The sequence below is a fragment of the Penicillium vulpinum genome, assembly GCF_028829585.1.
Source record: "Penicillium vulpinum strain IBT 29486 chromosome Unknown utg000002l_segment0_segment0, whole genome shotgun sequence".
NCBI classification, from domain to species: Eukaryota; Fungi; Ascomycota; class Eurotiomycetes; order Eurotiales; family Aspergillaceae; genus Penicillium; species Penicillium vulpinum.
In genome coordinates this window covers 388,858-406,941 of record NW_026643242.1, presented here as the reverse complement: position 1 = coordinate 406,941, position 18,084 = coordinate 388,858, and the positions used below count along the sequence as shown (strand labels likewise).

Genomic DNA, 18,084 nt, shown 5'->3' with positions numbered 1-18,084 from the left:
ATGTTGTAGACCCACCTGCAATTAAACGGTTACATAAGACGGGAAATTTGCTCCGGGCGGGGCGTTGGCTGCCTAGACAGAAACCGGCGTTAAATAGTCAGGGGCAATTACTAGTAGATGGGAGAGATCATACATTATATGTACAGTGTATGAAGTACATGAGTTTGAATATTAATATGTTAATGGGCTAGATACAGAAAAACAACATTATCCGATCGTATTTCTTTCCAATTATGACATACAGAAATATGTATAGTATTAACGACAGAACCGTTGGAAGTGGAGAATCAGAAACAATATCATCCTGCAGATGTGGCAACTGAGTACATCGTGCATCATTGACCTTTTATGAGCACATGCACATATATAAGTATGTAACCTTGGTAATCAGCTTCGGACACTTCCCGGGTTAATAGCCCTGGAGATTAATAGCTGAACATCCACGGATACTCTCAGCTTGGTTCTCAGGGTTTTTCGGTACCGAACATGAGATGATTCGGTAAATATAGATTGGTTTGTTTGCAGACTTCTTTTACTGTATATTATAGTATACTACATATGTATTTTAGAGAGAGTTAGAGAATATCAGAGATGAATAAGTACACATATCCCTAATAGCCATATGGCCAGATGTCGCATGGCCGGATCAAGGGATAACCCAGAAACAGGCATGTTGTTTTTGTCGCAAGCGGATGCAACTGCAACTCGATAGCATAACATTAGATGTTTCCTCTTTTACTACCTTGGAATATATCAACTATAAACAGAATCCAAGTCAAAAGTGTCTCTCTTACTATTAATACAACTAGGAATGCGGATACGCAATCGTAAGAAATCTCCACTTTCCCACTTCCATCTCCTCTCTCCCACACACTTCTCTCATCCCATGGCTGCTAGATTCGGCCTTGAGAGATCGTGAGTATTCTTCTCTCTTTCTTTTCGTTTTTTTCTCTCTTTTCCTTCTTCTTCTTCTACTCTTATTCCGACCGGTTCCTGAGATATCATTTTCCCCTGAGGCTACCATAAACACACCCGTCTCTCCTTACGCGTTCAACTCGCCGTCTCTCGTTAAACCAGTCTATTAACTCGGATTCGAATTTGTGACTCCCAGTCTAATTCAGCCCGAAATTATTTCCGCACCCGGAAGTCTCCCTAATCTCTCAAAACTCGCCGAACGGTGTCGCGGTTTAGGATCACTTTGATCCCAACCGCCAATCTCACCGGACTTCACCTGTTCTGAACCACTGACCACCATTGACCAACATCGATCAAAATCACAATTAAACATGGCTGCTGTAGTACCATCAAAAGGCGGCGCTGCCACTGCTGCCACTGTTGTCACTGGTGTTGGTTCTACTCCGTCCGTTCCCGGTGCCGCGGAAACTGCTGCACAGACTTCCCCATCCATTGAGACCAGTGGAACAACTCCTGCTCAGCCTGCCACCTCTTCCGCCGAAACGACCTCTTCGCCTCCGCCTCCGCCTCCGACCACGTCCACTACAAGTCAACCGACTACCAGTAGCACTACGAGCAGTACTAGTACTACGCCCACGCCGGAGCCTACCACGCCGACCCCCGAGCCTACGTCCGCTCCGTCGTCCACTTCTTCGACCTCCACTTCAACTTCTTCCACCTCTTCCACTTCTTCTACTACGACCGCGCCACACACCACTTCAACTGCCGAGAAGACAACCTTTTCCTCGACCGATGGAACTACCGTGGTTATTATCACCTCCACCAAAGCAGTGGCTGTTGACCCCGGTGCCACGTCTATCAGCGCAACCGATTCAGCCGCGCTCGCAACCTCCACCGATGCAGCAGCCTCTGGTGGCGGCGGTCTTTCTCCTAGCGGCACAATCGCTGTCGCAGTCGTTGTCCCGGTTGTCGGAGTGGCATTGATCATCCTGGCACTGCTCTTCTTCTGGCGTAAGCGCAAGGCGAACAAGGCCGCAGAGGAGGAGCGTCGCAAGGAAGTAGAGGAATACGGATTCAACCCAAACAACGACCCTACCCTCCCCGCTATGGGAGGCGTCGTGATGCCCAAGGACAACGAATCCTCCGGCTACCGCGGCTGGGGAACCACCTCTGCCGGCCGCAAGACATCCACCAACATGTCGAGTGGAATGGGCGGCCTAGCCATGTCGGAAGGAAGCGGCCCCGGTTATCACCACGGCGCAACACCCAGCGAAGGCACCGTTCAATATTCCGATGGCACTCGGCCCGACTCGGGTGAGATTGTTGAACCCATCGGCGTGCTGGGCGCCGTCCCAGTAGCTGCAAACAACCGCGGCGGCGACATCCACCGCGGTCCCTCCAATGCTTCCTCCGCTTACTCCACAGCCAACCGATCTGACGCATCGGAGGAAAGTCACATGTCCGCTGCCCACCCTTCGGGTGGATACTACGGTGAGAACCCGTACTACGGCGACATCAACACGCACGGCGCATACGGCGGCGAAGACTACCAGCCTGTGATTCGCGATGTCCAGGCGCGTCGCAATACCCGCATCGAGAACCCCGGTGTTTATCCACGACAGGGGAATGCAGGTATCGCGCAGAACTTCTGATGGCCCGACTGATTCGGATTTCCTATAAACTTTGACCTCCCAAAAGCTCGGCATCCTCTTGTGTTTTTTTGTTTTTATCTTGCACAATACCATCACACACGCTCTTTCTATCTCAACCACCGCCGACAACATTCTTTTTTTTTCGGGTCTCTCATGTTCCAATTCCCGGCGCGATGGACTTTCACTTCGTCATGTCTCTATTGCCTTCTACACTTTTTTTTTCTTTTCTTTTTCTCTCGCTCTCCACCTTAATCTGCCTGTCGGGCTTTGATTTGGTCTGGTCATCTCTGATATATCCCGCGCATCTGGTCTCAGCTGCATAGCTTGTTTGTTTGTTTTACCCGTCCTTTTCGTCGCCTTTTTACACACCTCGCTTTATGTCTGTATTTGTTTTTGTTGTCTACATGGAATTGTAAGGAGCTGCATGTACATTTCCTGCTGAGCATGGGAGAGATTTTTTCCATGTGGACATACTCGAGATTTTGCAAATGATCGGGGTGTCTGGAGTGGAATTACCTCCCCCCCAAGTGTTTGTATGTGTTATATTGAAATGAAAGGTTTTGATTTCCGACTCATGAAGTAGGTATAAGTTATACGGAGAAAGTTGGCAGAATGCTAGATATGTCAAAAGCTTAGAGAAATATTTTACTGTTCGAAGCACTAAAATGCACTAAGAAGTACTAAGAAGTACTAAACATGTACTAAAAAGTCCTAGAAAAGTATTAAACACTCTCTATATGCACCAAATAGTTCTATCAGGTAAAATTATGTACCAAACAGAAGTACTTACAAATCCGTTGAAGTGTCTACCAGTAAGTTTACAACGTGCGTCCGCTGTTCGCGGTGATTGGCGATGATTGAATCGCACAGCTCCCCACTCTCCGGCTTAATCGCACCTCGAAAGACTTTCCCTTCTTACCTGAGAACTATAGGTACGCCTCCAGGGCTATATTTTTATTCAGTACCTCTGTCTCAGTTGCCCCGCTATCTATCTATCTATCTCTCTATCCTACCTTTTATCTTCTTCCCTCGGCTGTTCAAACTATCCCCTTTGATATATTGAGCACCTCAACGCAACGTCACACGTTTTATTTGATATTCTGTGTCACTCTCTTGTGTCCCACTTCTATTCTCTCTTTCTCCACTGCCTAGTTAACGCCCCTCTTGCCCGAGTACCAAGTTTGGTTTCATCTCAAACGTGTCCTTGTCATCCCACCCTGTCTCTTTTTTTCCCTCTCTCCATTGACACCCTTGCGCCATACCTTACACAATCAGTTCATACATCCCTTATTTCCCTAGCTTTCCGCTCTGTCTTGTGGAGCTTGCGCTACTGTTGCGACCTCGGTCTTTCCAAAGCTCGGGAGAGCTAAAGCTCTCTCCGAGAGTGTGCAAACATGTACGTATGCCCCCCGGCCCCTACTAGCTGACCCAATGCTCAGAATTGTTACTGATTTGCTCTTGAATTGGTAGGAAGTTCGGCAAACAGATCCAGCGCAGGCAGCTAGATCTTCCTGAATATGCCGCCAGCTTTGTTAACTACAAGGCGCTGAAGAAGGTCGGTTTACCTGTCCGCCCGCTTGCGACGGTACCCGTGCATGGCTAATTCCTTTACAGCTGATCAAGCAACTCAGCGCCACCCCGACTATCCCGGCACAGAGAACAGCCGAGGAAATCGCGAGAGCTAATGCGGACCCCCAAGCCGCTTTGCGGGCAAACAAGGAGGTGTTCTTCTTCCGCTTGGTAGGTTTCCCGGAAATTTTTCCTGCAGACCGGAAGACAGATGTACTTAACCAATGGTGTATAGGAACGAGAGATTGAGAAGGTCAACACTTTCTATCTCCAGAAAGAATCAGAGGTATGGCCGTTTTATTCAGTGCACAGTCATAACCTTGCCCGGAGACTCATCAGATTACTTTAGTTTTCTCTGCGCCTCAGGACTTTGGTCGACAAGAAGCGCGTAACTCAGTCCCGAGCCATCTCAAATTCCAAAGCCCCATCGAATTTTGCTGCTATGTTTGAAGGTTTCCAACAATTCGATGGCGACTTGAACAAACTGCAGCAATTCGTTGAGATCAACGAGACTGCCATGTCCAAAATTCTCAAGAAATGGGACAAAACCTCCAAGTCTCGCATGAAAGAGCTGTATCTGCATCGGGCCGTCGAAGTGCAACCATGCTTTAATCGGGAAGTCCTTCGAGACCTTGCCGATAGAGCTACGACCGCACGGCTGGAACTGGAGGCCTGGGCCGAGGGCGAGAACATCCAATATGACGCCTCGCGTCCAGTGGACCGCACCGCACCCTTGGGGTCGGAGGAGGATGAAATGGACAATCAGATCTTGCAGTCCGCCTCCACCGGCAACCTGCAAACCCTGCGTGAATGGCTGGCCAGGTTACAGCAGTTGCCGGATGCCCGTGAACGCGCCACGCGTACATTCCTGACCGCTATCAACGGCTGCTCGGACGATGTGCTCGCTCTGCTATTGGAGAGTCAACTGGTTGACATACATGCCGAGGACGACATCAACGAACGAAACTGCCTCCACGAAGCCGCCATCTCGGGCCGATTATTTGTCTTCCACGCAGGCCTCAAGGCATCCGTGGATTTCGCCCGCGCCGATGTCTACGGCCGAATCCCCCTCCACTACGCGTGTATGCACGGCCGCGTGGATATGGTCCGACACCTGCTCGCAGCGGGCCCTCACACCGTCGACATCATGGACCATGACAACTTCACACCCCTAATCCACAGTATTGTAAAGGGCCAGCTGGCATGTGCCGAGCAAGTTCTGTGTAGCAATGCCCGCGTTGACCCGGAGCCCGAGTCGCCCGCTTTGAAGGGAATGGACAATCGTCCCCTGAAGGGCCCGGATCATATTCCATTGAACCTCGCTTGTCAGCACGGCTCTCTCCCCATCGCGAAGATGCTTCTTGAGCGAAATGCGAAGTTGCTGCCAGATGCAGAGGGTCTTTACCCCCAGCATATGGTTGCGCGCGCCTCACAATCGCCAGAGCTACTATTACTCCTGAAGGAGCACGGCGCTGATCTCGACCAGAAGGATAAGCTTTACCAGTGGACTCCGCTGTTTCATGCAGCCAGCGAAGGCTGTGTCCCCTGCCTGCGCACCCTCCTCGAGTGCGGGGTTGATTCCCACGTCGTAGATGAGAAAGGCCTCTCGTCTATGTACTATGCTGCCTGGGAAGGACATCTGGAGTGTATGCTCCTCCTCTGGGCCCAGCCCTCTGGTCACAAGCCTGCAATGGGACCGCTTGACATTCTCAATGGCATGCGGAAACATGACCCTGGCCATATGGGCGAACCGATGTCCATGGATACGAGCCTTTCTGAATTGGAAATGGCCGATGGCATCCCGGATCTTGAATTGCCGCCCCCCATCATCCCTCTCCGCCGCTATGGTCACAACTTCCTCGATAAGAAAGTATTCGTACAGCTGCTGTTCGATCAAGGAAATGTCGGGTCTATTGCCTTTGATCAGGCGGGCCGCCATCCTGCGGCTCGCATGACCATTTCCTCCAAGCTGTCAGATCTCATTCCTCGTACCATCATGCTACCTATCCAGGACGAGACACGCACGATATCATTCCATGTGGATAACTTGGACACCTTCGCCGTGGACTTCGAGATCTTCCCTACCTTTGGTTCAAAGGTGATTGCAAAGAGCGTGGCTCTGCCAGATATCTTCCGCGCCGAGTCATCCAGCACCGGCTTAGGCTGTCTGCCTCTCTTCGACCCCCGACTCCGTTCTATCGGCCAGCTGCGCTTCAACTTCCAAGTCATCAAGCCATACCACGGCGATCCTCTGGAGATCACACACTTTGCTACATATTGGAAGGCCACTAGTGCTCTTGACTCAGACCACAATGGACTGGTCACTGGGTCCAGTTTGTCGGGAGATTACGTTCAGCTCTTTGTACAACTGACCCGCGACCGTGTCGCAGTCCTCTACCCGCAATTCATGATCAACCACCACGGAATCGACATCCCAGTGTCTCATTTGACATATGCCCAATTCCAGGCTATTGGCGTAGCACGCGGTGCCGACCACCCCAAGATCCTCCAGTTCTTGGAACAAGAATCGACAAATGACATGCCGCAGACTCATCGACTCCTGGCCTCGTCGTTCTTGTCGTTGCGCGATGTCTTGCGCCAACTCCCTATTGAAATGAATGTCAATATCTCTCTCCTCTACCCATCGCCCGCGGAGGAGAAGATGCTCGACATGACTTCTTTGGCGGATGTCAACAGCTTTGCTGATGTTATTTTGACTGATGTCTTCGACCACGCCCGTGTGACCCGTGACAAGAACCCGGAGTTCATGCGTTCCGTCGTGTTCACCTCTTATAACCCCAACATCTGTAGTGCTCTCAACTGGAAGCAACCTAACTGTGAGTCTGAGGGAAAGCCAAACTATCTAACTCGTGTGGTTACTAACTCTATGGCTAGACCCCGTTCTTCTTTGCAACGATCTTGGTCAAATCCGGGACTTGGCTGGCAACGTCGACTCGATGCCCCATGTCAACAGCAGTGGCCGGGCCTCAATGTCGATCAAGGAGTCTGCTCGTATTGCCCAGAGCAACAACTTTATGGGCCTGATCTGCAGATCTAGCCTTTTGGTATGTTTGATCCTATTTCCGCGCGGTTTCTTTTCTCTTTTCTCTAGTTCGCCTACTAACCACTGTATAGAATGTCGTCCCCGCGCTCGTTGAAACTATCAAGGAGCTCGGCCTTGTGCTTGTGGCCGATACCTCTGATGAGTCCGGTCAGCCGGATCGATTCGAAGAGCTACCCGCCACCAGTTCCATGGGCGTTGCCGAATGGGCATACCGCATGCCCGAAGGCGTCAACGGTGTGATGAGAGCCAACGGCATTCTGAGATTCAACGATATGATCGACATGTGATTCGATCCACCCTCGCTTTTTCCCTGGGGAACACCCACCCTTTACATACGTCGCAATTTAATTTCCACTACGAATATTACGAGCTTTGGTGGCATTTGCCACGCCACGTTTGCTATATTTTCGTGTTCTCTATTTTGATTTTGGCTTTGTTTCAAACTCCAGTGATAGCCCCCCCGCGCACGTCTTTCTATTTATTACTTTCCGCCCTTTTGTTATTTCATCTCTCATCTTGGGCGCTGGAGATAGAGCTGGGCTTGGTTGTCTGGGTTGGCCTGTTGTCGATTATGTAGATCGTTGGAAAGCGTTTTGAGAGATGGCAAAAAAAAAAAGATTGCCGTATTAGAGAGCTGAATGGCTAATAATGTACAATGGTCCGAATCCCAAGTCCTGTATCTCCCGCTATGCTACATATATAATCACATCACCTTCACGTACTCTTAGGCTTCCTCTTTCCAATATCCCATCCCCATCCACGCAGCGTCTTCACAACCTTCGGCGTGACAGCAGCTGTCAATGGCACTCGAATGAACACAAAGCTCTTGTGGATGGCATAAGCGAAAACCAACTGTGTCCAGATACCTGCAAATGCAAAGTCAGAACCAGACTCTCAATCCCCAAAACAAATAAAAACTTACTAGCTTCTTCCTGGTTCCGCTCCTCGGCTTGAGCAAGTTGTCCCTGCCCATCCTCCGCCTCAGACCCACCAGTCTGCGGCCACACGCCCTTGAGCTTATCCTTAACAAACCCAACAACAACATGCTCATAGTGTCCAATGCGCTCAACACCAAGCAACCGCACAGCCGCAAAGCAGAACGGGAAATCCAGCGCGGAAAGTCCAAGATACACACCCAACGCAGCCCATCCATACTCCCGCGTAAGCTTCTTCAACCGCTGCGACAGCGAAGCCTTCTCCGAAGCCCCAGCTCCAGTTCCAGATCCCTTACCGCCAGCCGACCCGGAATTGAATCTGCGCTGCTTGAACTGGAACGCGCTCGGGCCCGGCCGGGTGCGCGTCGAGAAGCGCATTGTCGACAGGCATCGCTGTGAAGCTTGTGTTCCCGGTGCGAGGATTGTGCTGCGCGCCGCGAGGGGCCGGACTGAGGGGCGGAGGTATGAAGCTAGGCTTGGTGTTTTGAGGATCTCGGTAGGGCGCGAGATCCATTTTGTGAGGAGGGTTGGGCGGAGGGACATGGTGGGTAGGAATTATGGCCCCTGGTGTTCTAGAGTGAGGGGTTTGGTGATTCCGTGAGTGAATTGGGAGTTGAGGACATGGAATTCTTTTTCTGTTTTTTTGTTTCTCGGCGTTTTCGGCTTCCGGTCCGATCGGGCTGGCGTGTCGTTGTCGGAGTTAGGGATTAATGCAGGTTTGTATTTGTGTCGAAGATGATCGTAGATGGTAGATGAGTCAGTAATAGAATGGTTTCTATGGCTTTAAACCTATTACTCGTACAAGATAGTTTGGGAAGTATCCCTTGGAATGCATGGAGCACGTCCACAACTCCTGCATCTGTATACTTCGACGCCGGCATATGCGCTGACTAAGCCGACACCAAAAACTTCCCGAGATTCTCAGCCACGACGAGGCACCCCCCAATTACCACTCCCAATATCCACCCACCATGTCGCCGCGTTTAGGAGGGCTCCTTCAGCTCTCACCCGTATGGGGTGCCCCATTGATCGCGCCGCGGATCCCCGTGCGCTCCTTCGGAATCCGATCCCTCAACCCGCCCAAACCCAGCCGATTCAATATCGGGCCCGGGCTGCCAATCCTCGAGTCGACGTCGACAGCCGCTCTCCTCCGCAAAGCCAATTCCCTCCCGCTCCGCACCGGCGCCATCGGTATCAAGAAGGGAATGACTGCTATCTACGACCCGGAGTCTGGAAAGCGCATCCCCTGCACTGTTCTGCAGCTGGATCGTGTCGAGGTGATTTCTCACAAGACCCGTGAGAAACACGGGTACTATGCGGTGCAGGTTGGTGCGGGCTGGAAACATCCAAATAATGTAAACAAGGCTATGCTGGGCCATTTCTCGGTTAATGGGCTCTCGCCTAAGCGTCATATCTTTGAGTTCCGTGTTAAGGATGAGGCTGGTCTTATGCCTGTTGGTCAGAGTATTGAGGCGAGTTGGTTCCAGGAGGGCCAGTTTGTTGATGCTCGGTCCAACACTAAGGGTAAGGGCTTTGCTGGTGTCATGAAGAGACACGGTTTCCATGGTCAGGATCGCAGTCACGGTGTTAGTTTGACGCATCGTTCTATGGGTTCCTCGGGTCCTGGTCAGGGTGGTGGTTCTCGTGTTTACCCCGGAAAGAAGATGGCTGGAAACATGGGTGGTGAGCAGAATACTGTTCAGAACTTGAAGATTCTCAAGGTGGATGCTGAGAATGGCATTGTGGTTGTCAGTGGTATGTGATTCGATCTCGGACTGCTCTTTAAGTCACGAATTCTCTTTTGCTAATATGTCTTTTGCTTTAGGTGCTGTTAGTGGTCCCAAGGGCTGCGTTGTGAGAATCCAGGATGCGATTAAGAAGCCATGGCCCAACGTGCCACAGGCAGAGTCGGCGGAACCTGCTACTGCTTAATTGGAGATTTCTTTCTTAGTTCTGACCATGTACTATTACACCATACGCGCGATATTGTTTGACTTGAGCGGCGTTTGTATATGATACAAAAAATGATATCCTTCTTCCTTTTTTCTCTTAGCCATTGAGAAAAAGAAAACAATGCCTTCGCCAAGTTGATAACGCAACAAATGGTCCCATAAATAATGCTCCCCAACGCCCGAGCCAATGCACTACTGTATCTGTACACACTCCAATATTCAGTTCTTCTGGAAGGGATCGCTATCACCGTCGAGCAATTGAACCACCGTTCCATCTTCCTTCTCCAGACTCCATTCCTCAGTACGGAACTAGAAGAGAAAAAGAAAATAAAGTCAGCAATAATCCCAAAACATGTCCCAAACAAAGTAAACCAAAAACTCACATAGCTCATACGATCCGGCCGAATGCTGCGGAACCTCATCTTGCCCTGGGACTTCGTCCCCTTAACCCAAAACGAGATATTGATGCGACCATGCAATTGGTTCATCTCTCCACTAATCCACGGAATCTGCTGTGCGAAGTAGATCTCATCGCCTAGGATCTCGCGAGCCCGCGACGAAGTCCGCAGCGCATAGAGCGTGCTGTGCACGATGCTCGACGACGACTTCTGGTAATTGAAGATTCCAAGCATGCCTGCTCCCGTCGCCAACGCGAAGAGCGGAAATGTGTACAGCCATTTCCGGCCTGGCTTTGGGTTCGGTAGCTCACGGTCCGCACGTCGCTCCAGTAGTGGTCCTGCGTTCGGACCTGGTGCGGGCATAATTGTCCGTCGGCTGGCGACATTGGGTCGGGTGGGTTTGCGGGCGAGCGCGGCGCGCCGCGTGAAGGCTCGGAGGAAGGACATGGCTTTGTTTGAGGGGGTTTATGTGGTGTTTGGAGGGCTGGTCGTTGGTGTTGGGGGGAGAGGTGCGGAAGAAAATGAGTGACAAACAAGACAAACACTTTCTACCTCTCGACGTCACTGCACCACCAGAGTTGGGCATACAACGTTTTTGTTTTCTTTCGAGATTACGGGAAATGGCTGCGGTGAGATTGAGAAAGGCGTTTCGATACCCTGAGGAATCGGAGGGCGAGAGAGAGGAGTTGGATGAAGAAGAACAGGAACGGGTTATCGAGCAGTTGCAGAGCCAGAATGATGCTCGCAACGCCCAGTACACTGTACATATCTTTCTTTCTTCATAGTCGAGAATCCATGCTAAATATGTTCCCAGATGATTTTCACTGCACTTCCTCTGCTGGCTGCTACAGTATTTGTGTCTTCGGTGCTGTCAGCTTCCAATCAGGCTGAACGATTGTTCTCGCTCCTCAGCGTTGTATCGCTGTCGACAACGGCCTATATCATGAAACGCTCTCCTATCAAGTCTGACCGCAAAGGCAAGAAGCCTGTGACATTCCATACTGAACGTATTGATCGACTTCATGCGGCTCTAGTACCTGGCACCGGTGCAATTTGCTTGTTGCTGGCCCTGGTCTATCTTTCTACAGGATCATCTTATGGGATCAAACCAGTGCTATATCTGATTCCTGGAGGTAAGTGTATTCTTTCTCGGCTGGGAGATATTGAATCTAACCATATACAGTCATGCTCGCCGTGATTCTACTTGCTCAGAAGGTCATGCTCTCTGTTGATCTTACATCTCTCAAGGATCTACAGTACGAGTACAAAGGTGCTTAGCCAATAGTAGTTCGCATCTCAACTTGAATACAGTTCATTATTAAAGTACAGCCAGATTTTGTTAAACCATGGTGTGAAGAGATAAGCCCTTCGGGGAATCACAAATCATACCGATTTCCTTTATCAAACAACCCTTTCGCAAATATTCCAGTGCTCATAGTTCATTGGGATACAATATCCCACAGGAAACTTTCATTACTTTCCGTGTCTCTTTGTGCATTCTGCACAAGTGATCTCTGTCATAAGCTCAAATACAGCAAATTTCATTCACCGATTCATGTGCTCAGGCTGTAACAAAGCCCTGGACCATCAACGATGGATCAACGGGGATGCCCCCATCATTCTCATCAATGTGCAGTGTATTCTCATCGCTTCCATTTCCATTCTGTGCCGGCTGATCGAACGGGCTGGACTCGAAGCTGAAACCCTGGTTTTCGAGGGTTTTCTGTCGCTCCATCTCAGCTTCCTCGGCTTCCTTCTGGCGTTTTTGAATGCGTCCATGCACATCATCGCCAAATTTCTTCAGCCACCACAGATTTGATTTCCGGAAATCCACTAAAGTCTCGATGCTGCGGGGATCGGCAACCTTGCTGGTGTCGTGACCCAGAATGGTACAATTAGGCTCATAGGGTTTCATGGATGGATCCCGCTGACAAGCACCGCAGCTGCATTCCTTGCGGCATTTTGGGCACAGCCAGTGATATTTTTCCATCGCTTCCTGCGGGGAGATTTCAAACGCCCGGAATAAGCTACCGTAACAGTACCGCTGATCACAATTTGAGCATGGTGCGAGCTTCCAATCAACTTCGAAATGAAGACAAACGTGACATCGGTATACGTTAGCTGATTTGGCCATGAGAGGCTGACGCTTTTTGCGGCGCTTTTTAGAACGAGTGTTGCCGTCAGAATCGCTACCAACATTTTCGACCGTAATTTCTTCCAAGGGCTTGGGCTTTTTTGGATCATTCCAGGGGCGACGCGCCAGCTGCTCTTGGCAGATCTCCGCCACAGACTTTTTGCCTACCTTGCCGCGAGCGACAATGAAAGTCGGGAATTGAGCCTTCAGATCCTTATTGTTCTGATCAGTTGAAATGATTAACCGTCGCCATGCCTCATAGCGTTCTGTCAATTGCTTCCATTGAAACTGTTCCATCCACTTGAGGTTGGAAACACAGGCACAGCTTCTACCCATAACGTAGCAATCCATGCATACATCATAAGGGTCCTCGTCACCGCCAAAAGCATTTGCACAGCCAGGACAGGTAAGAAACCGGTTGAAGATATTGCAACGGCAAAATGAACAGGTGACATTGCTTTGGAACTCGTGATATTCAACGTTTTTCTCTGGGTTCTTTAGAGAGAAGGATTCAGACAACAAAATGTTTTTGTACATGTTGAACAGTCGTTTGAAATCTTCCCACAGTTGAACCACCGCCGGATGGTCGACCTTTTTCGCTTGCTGCAACATATTTGAATACTTGTCAAGAGTGTAGTAAACAATGGCTTTGTTCTTATATTGTTCATCACGGCAGACCATTCGCGCATGCGGCAAAGCTTCACGCAGAGCCAGCTCGAGCGTGTCAACCGTAGTGCGATTCCATGCAACTTTCATTGTCCGAGTGCCGCGATTCCAAACCTGGTGTGCAGCAAGCGGGGGTACAAGAATAAGGTCACCGGGTTTCTGTTCCACCACCCAGGTCTTGAATGGTGCAATTTCCCATGCATGCAAGGGAGCAAAGAAATCTTCAAGGTCAATGTCATGCCCAAGAACAGACATCCAGTATTCTGAAACAATCCGCCGATCGTTGGTCTCTGTCATGAGCCAAATTGAAGAACCTGGTTCCGTTGGCTGGCCATTTTCTGGAGACCCATCGGACGCGTCGACCATTATGTTGTGGCCAAGACTGGCACACATCTCTTGATGTGCTGGAGTGTACGTGCCTTCATGACCGATGTAGCACATCAAGTTTTCAGCGCGCATTTTGGGGGGCAGACTGCTCATTAAATCGCCCGCTGGCGCAATAAGTTCGCCTTTGGCGGACCTGGGGATCTCAGACAGATTTGAATTCTGCGATGCTGGGCCTTCAAAAGCTTTGGGCGCTTCATTCAGATAAAAGAGAGAAGGCGGAAACAGGTTCTCAAGATAAGTGCGCCACGCAGGAGGGCAGTCGATATCCTTGAGGTAGAGCCGTTGGATCTCTTTGTTTGTGTAATTATGAACCGTCACCTGCCGAGTGAGAAGTGGCATGTTTTTTAGGTAGTGGCCCATGGTGAACTTCTCAGTCTTTTTTTTCACTAGATCTCGAACTTCCTCAGCTATTAAAAGAGGTTGCAGTTAGTCTCAATGAACGACGGATGAGATGACCCAAGAGCAGAAGCTCACTTTTGCTCGCGTATTCTTTTCGGAGCCATTTCTCCGAAAAGAGACCACGGTCAAGACGTTTATCAAACCCCCTGATAACCAATGGTCTTCCGCTCAGAACAACTTGGAACAGCACAAGCTTCTCAAAGTCTTCAAGTGGAAATTGGTCTATTGAGTCGCAGGTGATATCCATTGCAAACTCGAAATTCGGAGTGGACTCAACCACCCGATGAATGTCAATCAAAGGCGAGAGTGGCTCAAAAGCCAGGCGGGTTCGGTGTGCGGGCATGGTGAGCGCAGAGCCCCAGAGGGGCAAGATATCGATGTTCACCTGATGTTTGTAATCTGCGCAAAGCTCGTAGGAGCCAATTTCATGGCTTGGAAAGAAGGATGATAGCTAGGGTTAAGTTTGAGGTTGTACAAGACTCAGAATTGTTAACTAGCTGGGTGGACTGAGAGGACTGCGCTGTTCTTTGCTGTTTCTCTTGTGCGGGTATGATGATGGTTGGGATGAGACAATTAACAGGAGTAGGAAGGAGCAGAGGAGGAGTGCGCTGGTGTAAAGTAGATCAGACAGAAGAGTAAAAGATGTAAATTTAAGCTTGGAAGTCAAGAGGGATGTAAAAGAAAGTGATGCCGCACCCCATTCCGTTTAATTTGGGCGATCATTAACTTCTGGGGGGACGCCAGAGGGCGCGTTTTGTGGCCTCAGGCAGAAATTTACACGTGAAGCTTGAAAGTCTCACGTATTTCACCATTTACTCAAGTATATATATTGTTTTTCTAAAGGACTTGAACCTGAAATATTCTGATTTCTTTCTCTAAATTGAATCTACTTTCATAATGTTCAACTCAATGTACTAGAATTAATAGTTTCAGTACTCCGTACATTGCGACGGGGCTCCATAGATCTGATGCCCCAAATAGGCTTAGGCTTTTTTCTGCATGACGATGTAATTTCCGACATCTCTAAATCTTCAGATGGCCAGACCTTTGAGGCTCCTGAGAATATGAATATTCGATTGCCTTGATTGACCCATGTTCGGCTTCTAGATTCCCTGCCCTCGCCATGCTTTCCACCAGTTCCCGTCTGTTCCGCGCTCGGCTATCCCCATACAGGCAAAAGGTCAACCTCGGTCTGTACAATGGGCGCCTTTCCACACTCGCTCACAGTGCCTGTTCCTCAACGCCGTTAAAAGGCAGCCGTTCTCTCGCTGGCACCTCATACAATGTCTTGCGAACAACTCAAGTCCAGGCCCGACACAGCTCGCAATTGCAATCGCCCGCAACACAACCAATCGAGTCGGATAGCGCGGAGAAGAACCCGGCAACTCACTACACCCCACCGAAGACAGGCTTGATTGCGTCCTTGCCGAGTTCATGGATACCGTATGCGGAATTGGTGCGGCTGGACAAGCCCACGGGCACATACTACCTATTCTTCCCAACTCTGTTTTCCACCCTGCTCGCTGCGCCAATGGCTGGTGTGGCACCGCTCCATGTCCTGGGTACAGCAGCACTGTTCTTTTCCGGTGCGCTGATCATGCGTGGTGCAGGCTGCGCGATCAACGATCTGTGGGATAGAAATCTGGACCCTCACGTCGAGCGCACCAAGTTCCGACCTATTGCCAGAGGTGCACTCTCGCCGAAAAAGGCAGTCCTTTTCACAGGCTCACAGTTGGTGGCTGGTTTGGGCGTGCTTCTTTCGTTCCCTACTCAGTGCCTTTGGTATGGCATTCCTAGCATGCCTATCGTGGTGGCCTACCCCCTTGCTAAGCGCGTGACCAATTACCCGCAAGCTGTCTTGGGTCTTGCCTTTTCATGGGGAGCAATTATGGGATTCCCAGCGTTGGGCGTGGACTTGCTTGCCAATCATGATGCCATGATGGCTGCAGGTGCCCTTTATTCCAGTTGTATTGCTTGGACAGTTCTGTACGATATGATTTATGCACACATGGACATTAAAGACGATGTTAAGGCCGGGATCAAATCAATTGCCCTCCGTCATGAGCACAACACCAAGGCTGTCCTCAGTGGTCTGGCGGTGACCCAGGTCTCGCTCCTCGCCGCTGCAGGAGTTGCTGCCGGCTGTGGACCTGTCTTCTTTGTTGGCAGCTGCGGCAGTGCCGTTTTGTCGCTTGGTCTCATGATTTGGAAGGTTCAGCTGAAGAGCGTTCAGAACTGCTGGTGGTGGTTCAAGAACGGATGTCTGCTGACTGGTGGAGGAATCTCATTGGGCTTGCTTGCCGAGTATGCGGCGCAGTACCTTGGTTTGTACAATACGACGGAGCCAGAACGCGTGGCCGAATTGACACAATAGATATGTAACAATATAAACAGGCGTTCGAGGGTTAGTTCCTTTTTTTTCACGGCTTCTGCACCAATCCCGCAACGTAGTTTTGGATGACATTGACGATATCTCTCCAATCCATCATGTTTCCAGTGTCGAGATTTTCACTACCTGAGCTCCTCTCTATGGGAGGCAGCACAGTCACCCAGCCTTTTGGGTTTGATTCACTCCATCCCCACTCATCACGTAGGACTTTAAGCTGCTTCTCGGTCACCGGATGTCGGTACATACGTCTATCCATATCCAATGCTGCAAAGACCATAGATTTCTGAGTCTTGAATCCCATATCCACTACTCCAGTAGTATCCCAGGCCCTAATGACTGAGAGAAGCAGATTGTCGGCGATCCCATTGGTCATTTTCGCCATGGTATTTGCAGACATTGGGGCAACTAGAAGGATATGTGCCCCTATGATGATGTTAGTTGGTTCATTCTATCATGTATCTACGTAGCCACTGACATTTGCGTAGCTCAATATGTAGGACTGGTGCCCCGCGCGTCCATGACGGAGACCATTCATCTTCGTCCCGGTAGATAGCATCCACACCATCAATTTGAAGCAGAGTGTCGAAGACCGGCTGCTCCGAGCTCTGTCTGATAAGGAACTTCTCCGCTGGTTCAGTGATTAGGATGCGGACTGAGATATTTTCATTGCGACATAGCGCCTCTGCAATGTTGGGTAGCTTAGTGGTAGCGGCTGCCAGTAGCACATGGACCTTTTTATCATCTGTATACTGCTGGGCAATAAAAGGCGGCGATATTTGAGAATCCATTGCCTTGCAATATATTGTGGATAAAAAGAAATATAAGAATTTTGTACAAGAGAAAGATGAGTGGTTCATAGAGCCCTACAAAGCTTAGAAGTGTGGAGATCGACCTTTGACCAACCGCTGATTAAATAATACTAAACCTTTCCCAAGGTTCCCCGAGCAAGTCAACCTCCCGAGGTCTTCTCTTGTAAACTACCATCACCTTCAAAAATCATGTTTTCTAGAGCAGTTGCATCGGTGTGTATGGAATATTCCCCGCAAGATCACCCAGCTAACATGAATTACACAGGCTTTCCGCCCGGTCTCGCGACCAACCTTTTTGCGTCCCGTCCGCTCGGCCATCCAATTCCCCACGGGCCCTTCTATTCCTTCTGTCCTCCATGCACGCCTTCTGTCCAACGAGACCCGGACGGCGATCGATAAGGCGGTCTCTTCCGCTCCCGTCGTTCTGTTCATGAAGGGTACACCGGAGACTCCGCAATGTGGTTTCTCCCGTGCCTCCATTCAAATCCTGGGCCTGCAGGGCGTTGATCCTAAGAAGTTTGTTGCTTTCAACGTGCTGGAGGATCCGGAGCTGCGCGAAGGTATGTTGGGATTATCTAGTGTTGACTTGCTGCCAGTTTCGGATTGCTAATTGTGTTCCGTTTACAGGTGTCAAGGAATACTCTGAGTGGCCTACTATTCCCCAGCTATACATTGAGAAGGAGTTCATTGGTGGTTGTGATATCTTGATGTCCATGCACCAAAATGGTGAGCTTGCGAAGCTTTTGGAGACTAAGGGTGTTCTGGTTGCGGCGGATGAATAAATAGCAGCCGAGTCCGAGTGGAAGATGTCAGCC

General features: G+C 50.0%; 10 protein-coding genes across 10 annotated transcripts; 6 read left to right on the top strand and 4 right to left on the bottom strand.

Moving 5' to 3' along the window:
* Positions 1 to 1,286: 1,286 nt before the first annotated feature.
* On the top strand, positions 1,287 to 2,567 carry N7479_003237 (uncharacterized protein; the record flags this gene model as incomplete). Its single annotated transcript, XM_057250934.1, has 1 exon — positions 1,287 to 2,567. The coding sequence occupies one exon, from the start codon at positions 1,287 to 1,289 to the stop codon at positions 2,565 to 2,567; it is 1,281 nt and encodes a 426-aa protein (XP_057110259.1).
* A 1,394-nt stretch (positions 2,568 to 3,961) lies between these two features.
* Positions 3,962 to 7,487, top strand: phoC (uncharacterized protein; the record flags this gene model as incomplete). Its single annotated transcript, XM_057250933.1, has 7 exons — positions 3,962 to 3,967; positions 4,042 to 4,122; positions 4,182 to 4,307; positions 4,372 to 4,422; positions 4,486 to 6,973; positions 7,032 to 7,201; positions 7,272 to 7,487. 7 exons carry the CDS (start codon positions 3,962 to 3,964, stop codon positions 7,485 to 7,487), a joined length of 3,138 nt encoding a protein of 1,045 aa, XP_057110258.1.
* Positions 7,488 to 7,914: 427 nt separating this feature from the next.
* N7479_003235 (FAM210 family protein) lies at positions 7,915 to 8,678 on the bottom strand (the record flags this gene model as incomplete). The annotated part of the gene is made up of 2 exons (XM_057250932.1): positions 7,915 to 8,066; positions 8,123 to 8,678. The coding sequence occupies 2 exons, from the start codon at positions 8,676 to 8,678 to the stop codon at positions 7,915 to 7,917; spliced, it is 708 nt and encodes a 235-aa protein (XP_057110257.1).
* Positions 8,679 to 9,106: 428 nt separating this feature from the next.
* On the top strand, positions 9,107 to 10,067 carry N7479_003234 (mitochondrial 54S ribosomal protein uL3m; the record flags this gene model as incomplete). The annotated part of the gene is made up of 2 exons (XM_057250931.1): positions 9,107 to 9,890; positions 9,961 to 10,067. 2 exons carry the CDS (start codon positions 9,107 to 9,109, stop codon positions 10,065 to 10,067), a joined length of 891 nt encoding a protein of 296 aa, XP_057110256.1.
* A 239-nt stretch (positions 10,068 to 10,306) lies between these two features.
* On the bottom strand, positions 10,307 to 10,932 carry N7479_003233 (cytochrome c oxidase assembly factor 1 family protein; the record flags this gene model as incomplete). The annotated part of the gene is made up of 2 exons (XM_057250930.1): positions 10,307 to 10,396; positions 10,471 to 10,932. The coding sequence occupies 2 exons, from the start codon at positions 10,930 to 10,932 to the stop codon at positions 10,307 to 10,309; spliced, it is 552 nt and encodes a 183-aa protein (XP_057110255.1).
* Positions 10,933 to 11,105: 173 nt separating this feature from the next.
* Positions 11,106 to 11,763, top strand: N7479_003232 (uncharacterized protein; the record flags this gene model as incomplete). The annotated part of the gene is made up of 3 exons (XM_057250929.1): positions 11,106 to 11,246; positions 11,300 to 11,618; positions 11,669 to 11,763. The coding sequence occupies 3 exons, from the start codon at positions 11,106 to 11,108 to the stop codon at positions 11,761 to 11,763; spliced, it is 555 nt and encodes a 184-aa protein (XP_057110254.1).
* Positions 11,764 to 12,046: 283 nt separating this feature from the next.
* N7479_003231 (putative JmjC domain protein) lies at positions 12,047 to 14,414 on the bottom strand (the record flags this gene model as incomplete). The annotated part of the gene is made up of 2 exons (XM_057250928.1): positions 12,047 to 14,079; positions 14,147 to 14,414. 2 exons carry the CDS (start codon positions 14,412 to 14,414, stop codon positions 12,047 to 12,049), a joined length of 2,301 nt encoding a protein of 766 aa, XP_057110253.1.
* A 780-nt stretch (positions 14,415 to 15,194) lies between these two features.
* On the top strand, positions 15,195 to 16,445 carry N7479_003230 (putative para-hydroxybenzoate-polyprenyltransferase Coq2; the record flags this gene model as incomplete). Its single annotated transcript, XM_057250927.1, has 1 exon — positions 15,195 to 16,445. One exon carries the CDS (start codon positions 15,195 to 15,197, stop codon positions 16,443 to 16,445), a length of 1,251 nt encoding a protein of 416 aa, XP_057110252.1.
* A 46-nt stretch (positions 16,446 to 16,491) lies between these two features.
* On the bottom strand, positions 16,492 to 17,248 carry N7479_003229 (putative flavoprotein; the record flags this gene model as incomplete). The annotated part of the gene is made up of 2 exons (XM_057250926.1): positions 16,492 to 16,883; positions 16,936 to 17,248. 2 exons carry the CDS (start codon positions 17,246 to 17,248, stop codon positions 16,492 to 16,494), a joined length of 705 nt encoding a protein of 234 aa, XP_057110251.1.
* Positions 17,249 to 17,458: 210 nt separating this feature from the next.
* On the top strand, positions 17,459 to 18,051 carry N7479_003228 (monothiol glutaredoxin GRX5; the record flags this gene model as incomplete). Its single annotated transcript, XM_057250925.1, has 3 exons — positions 17,459 to 17,482; positions 17,535 to 17,829; positions 17,897 to 18,051. The coding sequence occupies 3 exons, from the start codon at positions 17,459 to 17,461 to the stop codon at positions 18,049 to 18,051; spliced, it is 474 nt and encodes a 157-aa protein (XP_057110250.1).
* Between the last annotated feature and the right edge of the window lie 33 nt (positions 18,052 to 18,084).